This window comes from Mobula birostris, chromosome 7 (assembly GCF_030028105.1).
Source record: "Mobula birostris isolate sMobBir1 chromosome 7, sMobBir1.hap1, whole genome shotgun sequence".
In the NCBI taxonomy this organism is placed as follows: Eukaryota; Metazoa; Chordata; class Chondrichthyes; order Myliobatiformes; family Myliobatidae; genus Mobula; species Mobula birostris.
Window position 1 is genome coordinate 65074369 of NC_092376.1, and position 15918 is coordinate 65090286.

Here is a 15918-nt window from a genome sequence, read left to right on the forward strand (position 1 = left end):
GTTATTTACAATGCAATTTGGGTAATAGAATTACATTAATTCCAAATATTATCTATTCTAGGTACTCTGAGGGACATGGAGTCTCTCCGACAATCTTCTTCGCAGCAGTTCAGGTATCTCTGTATTCCTGCAGAAGAAGGTACTCTCTAGTGCATAAATGATGCTGTACCCAATATTTTGATTAAGAAATTAAATATACAAAATACATTCTTTTCTTTAAAGTCATCTTAATGGATAATACATCAGAAAAGGAAAATTAATGCATCCCATTGATTGTCAGATAGCTTTGGATTGTCAAAGTTATTTAATCCTTGTACGTCTTTTCTTTTATGTTGTTGACTTACATATTTTTTCCCTAGAATCTTAGTAATAATGTTACATCTGACCAAAATTTAACTAAAAGTCAATTTATTATGCTCATCAAACAAATATCAAGCATTAAAAACATTCAAGTTCAAGTTAGAGTACTCACCTTCAGGCTTGTACTGAACAATCATATTCACAACCTGGCCGGCTCCTTTAAGAGCTGCTGCAGCCTGTTCATGTGTTGCAACACGAAGATCTCTGCCATTTACCTGAGCATAAGGTAACAAAATAAGTGAATTTACCTGTATATTAACTTGATTCCTATGTTTGCAGCTGATTTAAAACTGAATGCCAATAGCAGTGCATATAGCCATGAATATTTTAAGGGCACAATTACTATACAAGGCTTTTCAAACTCTTAAAAATCCTACCAACACTGAAGAAATACAACTTGTATTCAAATAGCAAATATCAAAATCAAACAAAATTATGCAAAAAGAAATGCAATCACAGAAATACAGAGCAGTGAACAGTTTATTAATGGAAATCTGCTTTCCAGTTGCTATGTTGATTATCAACATTTCAATATTACAATATTACTAAAATTATAACACAAATTTGGCTGTCAAGTGATTAAAATCATAATGAACTGTGTGAATATTAAAAAATGATTAAATTGTACTTTAAATCACACTGCAAAACAAAATGAAAATGCTGTTGTTTTTGAGAGGAAGGGGAAGTGAGCAAAGAGTGTCGTGGAAGGAATGAGGAAGAGGTTAGAAGAGTGCGATGTATAGTGAGGGCAATAAAGTAAGAGGGCAGGTAGAGTGGAAAACAGTAAGATGAGTGGGGAGGCTGGAGAAGAGGGAGCAGGGAAATAAAAGGGGAGTTGTGATGCAAGAACAGGGTAAGTGAATTGGAAAGGGTAGGGAAAGAAAGGAGGAATGAGGGGGCTAAAGACAGTGAGTGGGGTGAGCAGCAAGAAGTGATAGAGCATAATTATAGGGAGTGGATAAAGAGAGAGGGCGAGTTGGTGGGACTAGAAGAGTGGATGAGGTTACAGTATTCAGAGTTAGCAGTAGGTGAGAATGATGCTGGAAGAAGAGTGATGAAGAATTTAGGACTCAACATCAAGCAAATTTGAGGCTCAAGAAGAATGGGTTTCAAAAGGAGCACTGAAGATGAGGAGGCAGGGGCAGAGGTAAAAATAATGGGAAAGGGGTGACAAAGACTCAATGGAATTAAAGTGTTGTCTCATGTCAGTGGCCGGAGTGCATACTGCAAATCAAACTGAGCTCCAGCTTTTAATCCAAGGAGCAGAATCCAAACTCCATTTCTGGGAGATATCAGCCTGCTGCAAGCAAAAGATGCTGGAAATCTAAGCTACAAACACAAAATGCTGGAGGAACTCAATGGGCCAGGCAGCATCTATGGAAAAAAGTACAGTCAACGTTTCAGAGCAAGACCCTTTGAGTCTGCTGTACTTTTCCTTCTGTACATCTCTCCCTACTGAGGCTCTCTCATTCCTTTTCTCCATTTCATTATCACTGTCTCCATCTCACATTTCTTGCCATCTTTCCCTCTTCACACCATCTCACTCGTTCTCCTGCAATCCTTAGCACTTTTTCTTCAGGCAGGACTTCCAAATTTTCCCTTGTTCCTGTTTCTGGATCTTTACTCTCCCCCCTTTCACCCTGTCCACCTCTCTTAACAAAAAAATGAGTTTGAAAGTAATATGAAATTAGGGACTACATTGCAACAAAAAAACTGATGTTATAGAAGTAGGATGGGTATACTTGATTGGAAATACATTGAAAGACATGTTAGGGATGGATATTGTTTAGTGTTTAAAACACCTAGTGCATAAGTTGAAAAAATGAATGCTTTATGGCAAACAACCCAAAAGGAAAAGTGTTTTACCAGAGAAATTAAAGTTACTATTAAATCAAAAGCAGACATATAAAGTTGTATGGAATAGCAATACACCTAAAAACTGAGAATATTTTACACCTTAGCTCTCAACCAAGAAAGACCAAGAATTTGATGAAGCAAAACTAGATGAAATGCAAGAGTAATTCGGTAAAAAACTTCAAAGTAGGCTTCTAAAGCTTTTGTAAGTACATAACAAGGAAAAGACTAACAAGGACAAATGTGGCCCCTTTACAGATAGGTGCAATAGAATTTATAAAGGACATTAAAGACAAATTGAATAATTTGCATCTGTCTTCATGGAAGAAAACATACAAAACCTGCTGGTTATATCAGAGAATCAAGGTCTAATGAGATTGAAAGACTGAATTAAGTCACTATTTGTCTAAAGATTATACAAATTGGTAAGCTTAGAAGCTGAAAAATATCAAGAACTTGATGATCAACACCTGGAATTTTATAGGAGGTTTGTTTAGCAATGAAGGATTTGGTAAATTGTGGAATCATTCCTGTGAATTGGAGGATAGCAATGTGACCCCATTATTTAAAAAATGGGGAGAGAAAAAGCAGGAAACCACTGTCCTGCTCGGCAGGAGGGGAACTGAAGGACATAATAACAGGGTAGCTTTAAAATATACAATAGGATTGACCTGCCAGAGGCCATTTAGATTAATGAAGGGAAAATTAGTCTGATTTTGTTTTGAGAATTTCACTAGTTGAGTAGATAAATGAGAACAGGGGAATATGATGTATTTGTATTTTAAGATTAGTTTTGATGTAATCGTACACTGGATTGTTAATATAGGTAGAGCACTTGGGATTGAGACTTTCTTGAATTTATTGGATAGACAGCAATGTGTGGTTCCAAGGATGGCAGGTTTCCTGTATGAGGACACACTGGGAGACTGTAACTATACTCTTTAAAGTTTAGATGAAAGAGAGACAATATCTTCCAAATGTCACAAAATTATTAATAATAATAATTACTATTATTCAACCAGCAAGTTAACCTTTAGGGATCCTGCACAAGTCCCTTTGCACCTCTGATTTGCTCCCCATTTAGAAAATAATCTATGCCTTCATCCCTTTTAGCAAAGTGTATTTGCTTCCCTGAACTGTAATCCGTCTGTCATTTCTTTGCCTATTCCCTTAATCTATCCAAGTCTTTCTGCAGAGTCCCTGATTCCTCAATACTACTTGTGCCTCTACCTATCTTTATGAATTGTCTGCAAAACTGGCCACAAAGCCATCAATTCCATCATCCAGATTATTAACATATAACATGAAAAGTAGGAGTGACTATTCATTTTAATATTAATTTTTGAACAAGTTTTATAAAATGTTTCGCTTATTTCAAAAGCACAAGAAATTTTGTAGATGCTGGAAATCCAGAGTAACACATAGAAAATACTGGAGGAACTCAGCAGGCCAGGCAGCATCTAGGAAAAGGAATAAATCGTCAACATTTCAGGCTGAGACCTTTCATCATGAGTCCTGAAATGTGGACTATTTATTCCTTTCCAGAGTTGCTGCCTGAACTTAAGCAACAGAACTCATTTCTTTTCCTTAAAAAAAAGACCATAATTATGATTATGTATAATCATAATCCGTTCATGATTATTAATAGAAATTAAAGGTGCAAAGGTACAATTCAACGTTCATCTCTGCTTAGAATTACCATGACGTGCAAGAGAATCTTTCTGAAGATTATCGCCAATTAGGTACAGGTCTCAACCCTACCTTAAAGTACATTACAAATCAATGACCCTTTATCAGGAGTAGAAGTAGTTTGACAATAAGGGAGTATGCAGACATGAAGAATCAACAGGGGAATCATGGATGAAAGACAGGTGGGTTTAAGCAACAAGAGCAATAGTGATGGAGCAAGATAGAATAGGAATAGTTCCTTTTGCTTTAAGCAATTAGCAAGGAGCTTGTCAGATACTTTATCCCCATAATTGTCCTGGAAGTATATCTTATTTCCCCCTTCTCTCAGAAAATTAATTGGTTCTCGTTGGGATGAAAAATACATGTATTGTGAAATACTAGAGTTTAAATAGGCAGGATGGATTAGCGAGTTGCTTTTTTTGTTAGGTGACAGAAGGAAGGAAACTATTACTATTGATCAGTTAGCCTGAATCTATGAGCTGGCTGGTGGTGTAGTGGCATCCACAGTGCACTTCAATGCAAGCGGTCCAGTTCGAATCCGGTCAGCTCCTTGCAGGCTTTCCATCCGTGCTGAGTTGAGTCGAGCTAACAACTCGATCTCATAGAAAACAGACAAATGCTAAAGGAATGACAAGGTTGCCACCCAATGCGCCACAAGGCACGAAGAAGAACTAAAAAAAAACTCAAATGACATCTACTTTTTAATTGGAAAATATTACTATCTATTATTAGGAAAGTATAGAAGGGCACATAGAACATCATAATACAAGATTTATTGAAAGTGTTCATTCACCATGTGTCACTCAGGGTAGACAAAGGGAAACTAGCAGATGTAACGTACAGGGCATAACATTACTAAATTCAAAAGTCCAATATATTCACTCCTATGTATAGCTGAATGCTTGTTCTGTCTGCTTTTAGTAACTGTTCTTTCTTATCAGTTTCATGTGCTTTTGCCATTTGATTCTTGTGTACTTTCCAACTTACAGACAAAATCAATAGAAGATTAGAACCCATTTGTTACCAGTCTGCATTTTGATTTTTATTAGGCATTCAATAAAGTATCAAATGAAAAGTAAAGTTGCACAAGATAAAAGTTGATGGAATGGGGAAACGATAAGCGGTTGCTGGGAATTAGGATTGGCTAACATATAAAAACAAAGTCTGAAAGTTGCAACGTGCATAGTGTCTGAGGGATCAATGCTGACCTTCATATATTTACAACCGACACTCAGTGGTCATTTTACTAGGTACTTCCTGTACCTCATAAAGTGGCCACTGAGTGTATGTTTGTGGTCTTTTGCTCCTGTAGCTCATGCGCTTTAAAGTTTGATGTGTTGTGCATTCAGAGATGCTCTTCTGCACACCACTGTTGTAACACATGGTTATTTGAGTTACTGTCACCTTCCTGACAGCTTGATCCAGTCTGGCCATTCTCCTCTGGCCTCTCTTATTAACAAGGCATTTTCATCCACAGAACTGCTGCTCACTGGATGTTTGAGATTTTTCACACCATTCCCTCTGAACTCTAGAGAATGTTGTGCATGAAAATCCCAGGAGATCAGCAGTTGAGATCTGAGATATTCAAAACACCTTGTCTGATATCAATAATCATTCCATGGTTAAAGTCACATTGATCATATTCCTTCCCTGTGCTGATGTTTGATCTGAATAACAACTGAACCTCTTGACCATGTATACATGCTTTAATGCACTGAGTTGCTGCCACATGTTTGGCTGATTAGATATTTGCATTAAAGTGCAGGTGTACGGTAGTACGAAATTAAGTGATTGTATATTAATGAACTAGATGAAAGGGCTCAATGTATACAGTGGTAGTCAAAAATGGGTGGGGGAACATATTGAGAATATGTAAAGAATCTATAAGAAATAGATCAAGTAATTGGACCAATACAGAGGATAGCAATTAATTGTTTAACTATTGGTTAATCAGGTCAGCTGCTTATTTAGGACGACCCTTAAGAACAAAAAACAATTGAGAAAATTGCTGAGATTCCCTTTATTTATTTGGGACACTATACTGCTTAATTGAGGCAGGAGACTATTTTGAATAGGTTCTAACTAGCGTCAGTCGTGTGCACTTGTGTGAACATTAGATGCTACACCATCCTTAGAGCAAAACATTTTTAAATTGCGTCAGTTGTGTGTGCATGTCTTCAAAACCAGTTATTTTTGTCTCTCAAACAACAGGAATTCTGCAGATGCTGGAAATTCAAGCAACACACATCAAAGTTGCTGGTGAACGCAGCAGGCCAGGCAGCATCTGTAGGAAGAGGTGCAGTCGATGTTTCAGGCCCAGACCCTTCGTCAGGACTAACTGAAGGAAGAGTGAGTAAGGGATTTGAAAGTTGGAGGGGGAGGGGGAGATCCAAAATGATAGGAGAAGACAGGAGGGGGAGGGATAGAGCCAAGAGCTGGACAGGTGATAGGCAAAAGGGGATACGAGAGGATCATGGGACAGGAGGTCCGGGAAGAAAGACGGTGGGGGGGGGGGACCCAGAGGATGGGCAAGAGGTATATTCAGAGGGACAGAAGGAGAAAAAGGAGAGTGAGAGAAAGAATGTGTGCATAAAAATAAGTAACAGATGGGTTACGAGGGGGAGGTGGGGCATTAGCGGAAGTTAGAGAAGTCGATGTTCATGCCATCAGGTTGGAGGCTACCCAGACGGAATATAAGGTGTTGTTCCTCCAACCTGAGTGTGGCTTCATCTTTACAGTAGAGGAGGCCGTGGATAGACATGTCAGAATGGGAATGGGATGTGGAATTAAAATGTGTGGCCACTGGGAGATCCTGCTTTCTCTGGCGGACAGAGCGTAGATGTTCAGCAAAGCGGTCTCCCAGTCTGCGTCGGGTCTCGCCAATATATAAAAGGCCACATCGGGAGCACCGGACGCAGTATATCACCCCAGTCGACTCACAGGTGAAGTGTTGCCTCACCTGGAAGGACTGTTTGAGGCCCTGAATGTTGGTAAGGGAGGAAGTGTAAGGGCATGTGTAGCACTTGTTCCGCTTACACGGATAAGTGCCAGGAGGGAGATCAGTGGGGAGGGATGGGGGGGACGAATGGACAAGGGAGTTGTGTAGGGAGCGATCCCTGCGGAATGCAGAGGGGGGGGGAGGGAAAGATGTGCTTAGTGGTGGGATCCCGTTGGAGGTTGCGGAAGTTACGGAGAATAATATGTTGGACCCGGAGGCTGGTGGGGTGGTAGGTGAGGACCAGGGGAACCCTATTCCTAGTGGGGTGGCGGGAGAATGGAGTGAGAGCAGATATACGTGAAATCGGGGAGATGCGTTTAAGAGCAGAGTTGATAGTGGAGGAAGGGAAGCCCCTTTCTTTAAAAAAGGAAGTCATCTCCCTCATCCTAGAATGAAAAGCCTCATCCTGAGAGCAGATGTGGCAGAGACGGAGGAATTGCGAGAAGGGGATGGCGTTTTTGCAAGAGACAGGGTGAGTAGAGGAATAGTCCAGATAGCTGTGAGAGTCAGTAGGCTTATAGTAGACATCAGTGGATAAGCTGTCTCCAGAGACAGAGACAGAAAGGTCTAGAAAGGGGAGGGAGGTGTCGGAAATGGACCAGGTAAACTTGAGGGCAGGGTGAAAGTTGGAGGCAAAGTTAATAAAGTCAACGAGTTCTGCATGCTTGCAGGAAGCAGTGCCAATGCAGTCGTTGATGTAGCGAAGGAAAAGTGGGGGACAGATACCAGAATAGGCACGGAACATAGATTGTTCCACAAACCCAACAAAAAGGCAGGCATAGCTAGGACCCATACGGGTGCCCATAGCTACACCTTTAGTTTGGAGGAAGTGGGAGGAGCCAAAGGAGAAATTATTAAGAGTAAGGACTAATTCCGCTAGACGGAGCAGAGTGGTGGTAGAGGGAAACTGATTAGGTCTGGAATCCAAAAAGAAGCGTCAAGCTTTGAGACCTTCCTGATGGGGGATGGAAGTATATAAGGACTGGACATCCATGGTGAAAATAAAGCGGTGGGGGCCAGGGAACTTAAAATCATCGAAAAGTTTAAGAGCGTGAGAAGTGTCACGAACATAGGTCGGAAGGGATTGAACAAGGGGTGATAAAACAGTATCGAGGTATGCAGAAATGAGTTCGGTGGGGCAGGAGCAAGCTGAAACAATAGGTCGGCCAGAACAGGCAGGTTTGTGGATCTTGGGTAGGAGGTAGAAACGGGAAGTGCTGGGTGTGGGAACTATAAGGTTGGTAGCAGTGGATGGGAGATCCCCTGAGCGGATAAAGTCGGTGATGGTGTGGGAGACAATGGCCTGGTGCTCCTTAGTGGGGTCGCGATCGAGGGGTAAATAAGAAGAGGTATCCGCGAGTTGTCGCTGTGCCTCGGCAAGGTAGAGGTCAGTACGCCAGACTACAACAGCACCCCCCTTATCGGCGGGTTTAATAATAAGGTTAGGATTAGTGCGGAGGGAGTGGAGAGCAGAGCGTTCCGAAGGAGTGAGGTTGGAATGGGAACAAGGTGCGGTAAAGTCGAGACGGTTGATGTCCCGTCGGCAGTTAGCGATAAAGAGATCCAGAGCAGGCAGAAGACCAGAGCGGGGTGTCCATGAAGAAGAGGAGGGTTGAAAACGGGAGAAGGGGTCATCGGTGGGAGTGGAAGAGTCCTTGCCGAAGAAGTAGGCTCGGAGACGGAGACGGCGGAAGAAAAGTTCCGCATCGTGGCGAACACGGAACTCACTGAGGTGTGGGCGAAGGGGGACAAAGGTGAGGCCCTTACTGAGAACAGAGCATTCTGCCTCCGACAGTTGAAGGTCGGAGGGGATGGTAAAGACCCGGCATGGATGAGAGCTGGGATCAGAGGGGGGAGAGGGGAGGCTGGGGGTGTCAATGGAGAGGGGATGGTTGGGGTGAGAGGAAGATGGAGTCCCTGAGGGCCCAGGAGCTGACGGTGGGATCTGAGGAAGACGGGGCTGCGGAGTGGTGGTGGGGGAAGGGGAGACGGGAGTCACAACAGCAGCACTTGAAGACCCGGCCTGGAGTTCAAGGCTGGCGTCGCAGTTGGTGGTTGCGCAATCGCTGTGAAGGTGTCCATGGTCGTTGCTGGATTCCGGGTTTTGAATATTTTTGTCTCTGATAGTTGGCAAGAAATAAACAGTAAGGCAATTCAGAACTGTTCTGCTCACTATGGTTTCAAGTATTCTGGTTTGGAAATGGCAGAAATGACCCAGAGTGAAAATGAAATAATTTTACTACTTCAACAAATTAGGAACTATGAAGAATTTAAAGGTATTCAGAATCATCTTGAACGTTACAATGAAAATGAAGATTTGGAGGATGTAATCATCGACAGCATTGTATGAAGGCAGTCCATTATCTGCACTATGTGTCTGTGTTGATTTTGTTCATTAGGCACACTGGATGAATTATTCCATTGATAACTATTAGGAACTAATACACAGTTTTATAGTACTAATGTTTTCTGGATTTCATTTAAATACATAATTTCCTCAGTTTGTCTCTTCTATACCTTTTTATCTATTTCCATAAAACTTTGGCTAATTGGGACAGCCTCTTAATTGGGCCAAAATATTCTGGTCTTGCTGTATCCCAATCAACCAGAATCCACTGTATTTGGCAAATGAAGGATAATTAGATTATCTGTTTTGATAGCTAGAAGAGAAATATACAATAACATTTAAATGCAGATGCACTACTATAGAAGAAGCGAGGTTATCCACCAGTAATATAAGGTAACGGTGAGGCCACAATTGGAGAATTGCCTCCTTATTTCAGGATTTGGCCTCCTTATTTAAGGAAGTATATTTTTGCATAACAGGCACATCTGAGAAAGTTAACTCAGTTGATTCCTAGATAAACTAGTTCTTTTATGAAGATGTTGGAGTTCAGAAGGAGAGATAGAGAGTCAGTTGACAGGTGAGGGTTATAGAGAATAGATATAGATATACAGTCAGAGACAGGTGAATTGATCATGGGGAACAAGGACATGGCAGACCAATTGAATAACTACTTTAGTTCTGTCTTCACTAAGTAGGACATAAATAATCTTCTGGAAATAGTAGGGGACCGAGGGTCCAGTCAGACGGAGGAACTGAGGGAAATACATGTTAGTAGGGAAGTGGTGTTAGGTAAATTGAAGGGATTAAAGGCATATAAATCCCCAGGACCAGATGGTCTGCATCCCAGAGTGCTTAAGGAAGTAGCCCAAGAAATAGTGGATGCGTTAGTGATAATTTTTCAAAACTCTTTAGATTCTGGACTAGTTCCTGAGGATTGGAGGGTGGCTAATGTAACCCCACTTTTTAAAAAAGGAGGGAGAGAGAAACCGGGGAACTATAGACCAGTTAGCCTAACATCGGTGGTGGGGAAAATGCTAGAGTCAGTTATCAAAGATGTTATAACAGCACATTTGGAAAGCGGTGAAATCATCAGACAAAGTCAGCATGGATTTGTGAAAGGAAAATCATGTCTGACGAATCTCATTGAATTTTTTGAGGATGTAACTAGTAGAGTGGATAGGGGAGAACCAGTGGATGTGGTATATTTGGATTTTCAAAAGGCTTTTGACAAGGTCCCACACAGGAAATTAGTGTGCAGACTTAAAGCACATGGTATTGGGGGTATGGTATTGATGTGGATAGAGAATTGGTTGGCAGACAGGAAGCAAAGAGTGAGAATAAACAGGACCTTTTCAGAATGGCAGGCAGTGACTAGTGGGGTACCGCAAGGCTCAGTGCTGGGACCCCAGTTGTTTACAATATATATTAATGACTTAGATGAGGGAATTAAATGCAGCATCTCCAAGTTTGCAGATGACACGAAGCTGGGCGGCAGTGTTAGCTATGAGGAGGATGCTAAGAGGATGCAGGGTGACTTGGATAGGTTAAGTAAGTAGGCAAATTCATGGCAGATGCAATTTAATGTGGATAAATGTGAGGTTATCCACTTTGGTGGCAAAAACAGGAAAACAGATTATTATCTGAATGGTGGCTGATTAGGAAAAGGAGAGGTGCAACGAGACCTGGGTGTCATTATACACCAGTCATTGAAAGTGGGCATGCAGGTACAGCAGGCAGTGAAAAAGGTGAATGGTATGCTGGCATTCATAGCAAAAGGATTCGAGTACAGGAGCAGGGAGGTACTACTGCAGTTGTACAAGGCCTTGGTGAGACCACACCTGGAGCACTGTGTGCAGTTTTGGTCCCCTAATCTGAGGAAAGACATTCTTGCCATAGAGGGAGTACAAAGAAGGTTCACCAGATTGATTCCTGGGATGGCAGGACTTTCATATGATGAAAGACTGGATCGACTAGGCTTATACTCGCTGGAATTTAGAAGATTGAGGGGGGATCTTATTGAAACATATAAAATTCTAAAGGGATTGGACAGGCTAGATGCAGGAAGATTGTTCCTGATGTTGGGGAAGTCCAGAATAAAGGATAAAGGGGAAGCCTTTAAGACCGAGATGGGGAAAAACTTCTTCACACAGAGAGTGGTGAATCTGTGGAATTCTCTGCCACAGGAAACAGTTCATTGGCTATATTTAAGAGGGAGTTAGATATGGCCCTTGTGGCTAAAGGGATCAGGGGGTATGGAGAGAAGGCAGGTACAGGGTTCTGAGTTGGATGATCAGCCATGATCATACTGAATGGCGGTGCAGGCTCGAAGGGCCGAATGGCCTACTCCTGCACCTATTTTCTATGTTTCTATAAGAAAATTGCAGCAGAGACCAATTAGATTAAGGCATGATTATTGAAAACTTTAATGTTGTCCTGCTATTTTTTATGTTCTTCTATACCAATCACGTGGACAACTCTCCACCTACTTGGCTAGGCACAGATGTAACAATACTCTAAAAGCTTGACATTACCAAACATAAAGGTGATTTTCAATCCACCCACCACATATACCCTCAACCATGTCTATAATAGTATTATGGGCAGCATCTAGAAGGGAAAGAGAAGCCACCGACTAACAATCCATCATTAATTTCCCCTCCCATCATGACATGAAAATCTGCTGATCAAAATCCTGAAGTTCTCGACCTAACAAGTTTATGTGAATATCTTTGCTAGATGGACTGCAAAAAAGTTAAAGATAATGGCCATTCCTTCCATCTTTTCAAAGAAAATTAGGGCTTGGGAAATAAATTTAAACTAGCCTTTTAACATTCATACAATTGGAATTATTCTTTTCTTGTGTTATCCTATCCTCATCTACAACTATCTTATCCAAATTGTGGGAATAGAGATTTATCCTTGGTCTTTATTTCTAAGAACTTGTGAGGTAATACTGGCTGTTGGGTATTCAGTAAAGCACCAATAATCTAGTATCCATTTGTTTGGATATCCAGATAGTTTGGCACCTGGCACACCAGATTCTGTTCTCTCTTTAAACTGACTTCAGCCCTGTTTCTGGTGCTCCATTTAAACACACTTAGTTCTGTCTCCCATGATGCCTTTAAGCTCATATCAGCCTTATTTCTACATTCCTTTTAAACAAAATAGGGTCCCATTTCTCATGATCCCTTAAAACTCACTAAGTTCTGTTTCCAATGATTGGAAAAAAAGAAAGAAAAATTAGCTTTCAAAATATACAGTGAAATGTGTCATTTGCATCAAATCAGATTCTGCTGGGGGCAGCCTGCAAGTGTCGCCATGCTTCTGGTGGCAACATAGCATGCCCACAACTCACGAACCCTTATTATATGTTTTTGGACTGTGAGAGGACACTGGCGCACCTGGAGGAAACCCACGTGGTCACAGAGAGAACATACAAACTGCTTACTGGTAGCGGCTTGAATTGAACTCTGATTGGTAATTGCTGGCCCTGTAAGGTGATGAGCTAACTGCTGTGCTACTGTGCCTCCCTCTATGCTACCACTGGCACTTAATAGCGGAAAGTTGCAAACATTGTTGGTCATTACCAACAAAAGCCATCCAAAAAAAAAATGGGAAGTGCATCCAGTTGCAGCTCCTGACAAACCGCGTTAGGGAACTGGAGCAGGAGCTGGATGACCTGCAGATCATTTGGGAGAATGAGGAGATTATAGATCGTAGCTACAGGGAGGTAGTTACGCCAAAGGAGCAGAGGACAGGAAATTGGGTCACTGTCAGGCGAGGGAAGAGGAAAGGGCAGGCAGAGCAGGGTTCCCCTGTGGCCATTCACCTCAACAACAAGTATACTGCATTGGATACTGTTGGGGGGGGGATGACTTACCTGGGACTAGCTGCAGTAGCCGGATCTCTGGCACTGAGTCTGGCTCTGCAGTGCAGAAGAGAGAGGGGAGAAAGAGGAGAGCGGTAGTGATAGGGGACTCGATAGTTAGAGGTGCAGATAGAAGGTTCTGTGGTCGTGACAGAGAATCCAAGATGGTTTGTTGCCTCCCGGGTGCCAGGGTCAAGGATGTCTCTGATCGATTGCATGACATTCTAAAGTGGGAGGGTGATCAGCCAGATGTCGTGGTGCACATCGGTACCAATGACATAGCAAGGAAGAGTGAGGAGGTCCTGGACAGTGAGTATAGAGAGCTTGGTAGGAAGTTGAAAAGCAGGACTTCAAGGGTGGTAATCTCAGGATTGCTACCTGTGCTAGGTGCCAGTGAGGGTAGGAATAGGATGCTCTGGAGGAGGAACAAGTGGCTGAGGAACTGGTGTAGGGGGCACGGTTTCAGATTTCAGGATCATTGGGACCTCTTCTGGGACAGGTGGGACCTATACAAGAGAGACAGGTTACACTTGAACCACAGGGGGACCAATATCCTTTCAGGGAGGTTTGTTAGTGCTATTGGGGAGGCTTTAAACTAGATTTGCTGGGTGATGGGAACCAGAGTGCCAGAGCTGACAGTGTGGCTGGGGTGAAAATAAATGATGTTGAAAGTTTAAGCAAATCCGCTGATAGAAAGGTTGTGAGTGGTGGTAAAAATCTTCTGAGGTGTATATATTTCAACGCTAGGAGTATTGCGGGGAAGGCGGATGAGTTGAGGGCATGGATTGACACGTGGAATTATGATGTTGTAGCAATTAGTGAAACTTGGCTACAGGAGGGGCAGGACTGGCAGCTTAATATTCCAGGGTTCCGATGTTTCAGATGTGATCGAGGCAGAGGAATGAAAGGTGGGGGAGTAGCATTGCTTGTTAGGGAAAATATTACAGCAGTGCTCAGGCAGGACAGATTAGAGGGCTTGTCTACTGAGTCCTTATGGGTGGAGCTGAGAAACAGGAAAGGTATGGCCACATTAGTGGGATTGTATTACAGACCACCCAATAGTCAACGAGAATTGGAACAGTAAATCTGCAGAGAGATAGCAGGCAACTGCAGGAAACATAAAGTTGTGGTGGTAGGGGATTTTAATTTTCCATATATTGATTGGGACTCCCATACTGTTAGGAGTCTGGCTGATTTAGAGTTTGTAAAATGTGTTCAGGAAAGTTTTCTAATTCAATATATAGAGGGACCAACTAGAGGGGATGCAATATTGGATCTCCTGTTAGGAAACGAATTAGGACAAGTGACGGAAGTGTGTGTAGGGGAGCACTTTGGTTCCAGTGATCATAACACCATTAGTTTCAACTTGATCATGGACAAGGATAGATCTGGTCCTAGGGTTGAGGTTCTGAACTGGAAGAAGGCCAAATTTGAAGAAATGAGAAAGGATCTAAAAAGCGTGGATTGGGACAGGTTGTTCTCTGGCAAAGATGTGATTGGTAGGTGGGAAACCTTCAAAGGGAAAATTTTGAGAGTGCAGAGTTTGTATGTTCCTGTCAGGATTAAAGGCAAATTGAATAGGAATAAGGAACCTTGGTTCTCAAGGGATATTGCAACTCTGATAAAGAAGAAGAGGGAATTGTATGAAATGTATAGGAAACAGGGGGTAAATCAGGTGCTTGAGGAGTATAAGAAGTGCAAGAGAGTACTTAAGAAAGAAATCAGGAGGGCTAAAAGAAGACATGAGGTTGCCTTGGCAGTCAAAGTGAAGGATAATCCAAAGAGCTTTTACAAGTATATTAAGAGCAAAAGGATTGTAAGGGATAAAATTGGTCCTCTTGAAGATCAGAGTGGTCGGCTTTGTGCGGAACCAAAGGAAATGGGGGAGATCTTAAATAGGTTTTTTGTGTCTGTATTTACTAAGGAAGCTGGCATGAAATCTATGGAATTGAGGGAATCAAGTAGTGAGACCATGGAAACTGTACAGTTTGAAAAGGAGGAGGTGCTTGCTGCCTTGAGGAAAATTAAAGTGGATAAATCCCCGGGACCTGACAGAGTGTTCCCTCGGACCTTGAAGGAGACTAGTGTTGAAATTGCGGGAGCCGTGGCAGAAATATTTAAAATGTCACTGTCTACCGGTGAAGTGCCGGAGGATTGGAGAGTGGCTCATGTTGTTCCGTTGTTTAAAAAAGGATCGAAAAGTAATCCGGGAAATTATAGGCCGGTGAGTTTAACGTCAGTAGTAGGTAAGTTATTGGAGGGAGTACTAAGAGACAGAATCTACAAGCATTTGGATAGACAGGGGCTTATTAGGGAGAGTCAACATGGCTTTGTTCGTGGTAGGTCATGTTTGACCAATCTGTTGGAGTTTTTCGAGGAGGTTACCAGGAAAGTGGATGAGGGGAAGGCAGTGGATATTGTCTACATGGACTTCAGTAAGGCCTTTGACAAGGTCCCGCATGGGAGATTAGTTAGGAAAATTCAGTCGCTAGGTATACACGGAGAGGTGGTAAATTGGATTAGACATTGGCTCGATGGAAGAAGCCAGAGAGTGGTGGTAGAGAATTGCTTCTCTGAGTGGAGGCCTGTGACTAGTGGTGTGCCACAGGGATCAGTGCTGGGTCCATTGTTATTTGTCATCTATATCAATGATCTGGATGATAATGTGGTAAATTGGATCAGCAAGTTTGCTGATGATACAGAGATTGGAGGTGTAGTAGACAGTGAGGAAGGTTTTCAGAGCCTGCAGAGGGACTTGGACCAGCTGGAAAAATGGGCTGAAAAATGGCAGATGGCGTTTAA

At 42.3% G+C, this 15918-nt stretch overlaps 1 protein-coding gene across 6 annotated transcripts in view; it reads right to left on the reverse strand.

The window, feature by feature from the left end:
- dlg2 (discs, large homolog 2 (Drosophila)) overlaps positions 1-15918 on the reverse strand; it is an 823880-nt gene that overhangs the window by 316083 nt on the left and 491879 nt on the right. For all 6 annotated transcript variants that reach the window (XM_072263309.1, XM_072263307.1, XM_072263311.1 and 3 more), the window contains one exon: positions 473-575. In XM_072263309.1, coding sequence (XP_072119410.1) covers positions 473-575 — 103 coding nt within the window. The remainder of the gene's footprint in view (positions 1-472; positions 576-15918) is intronic.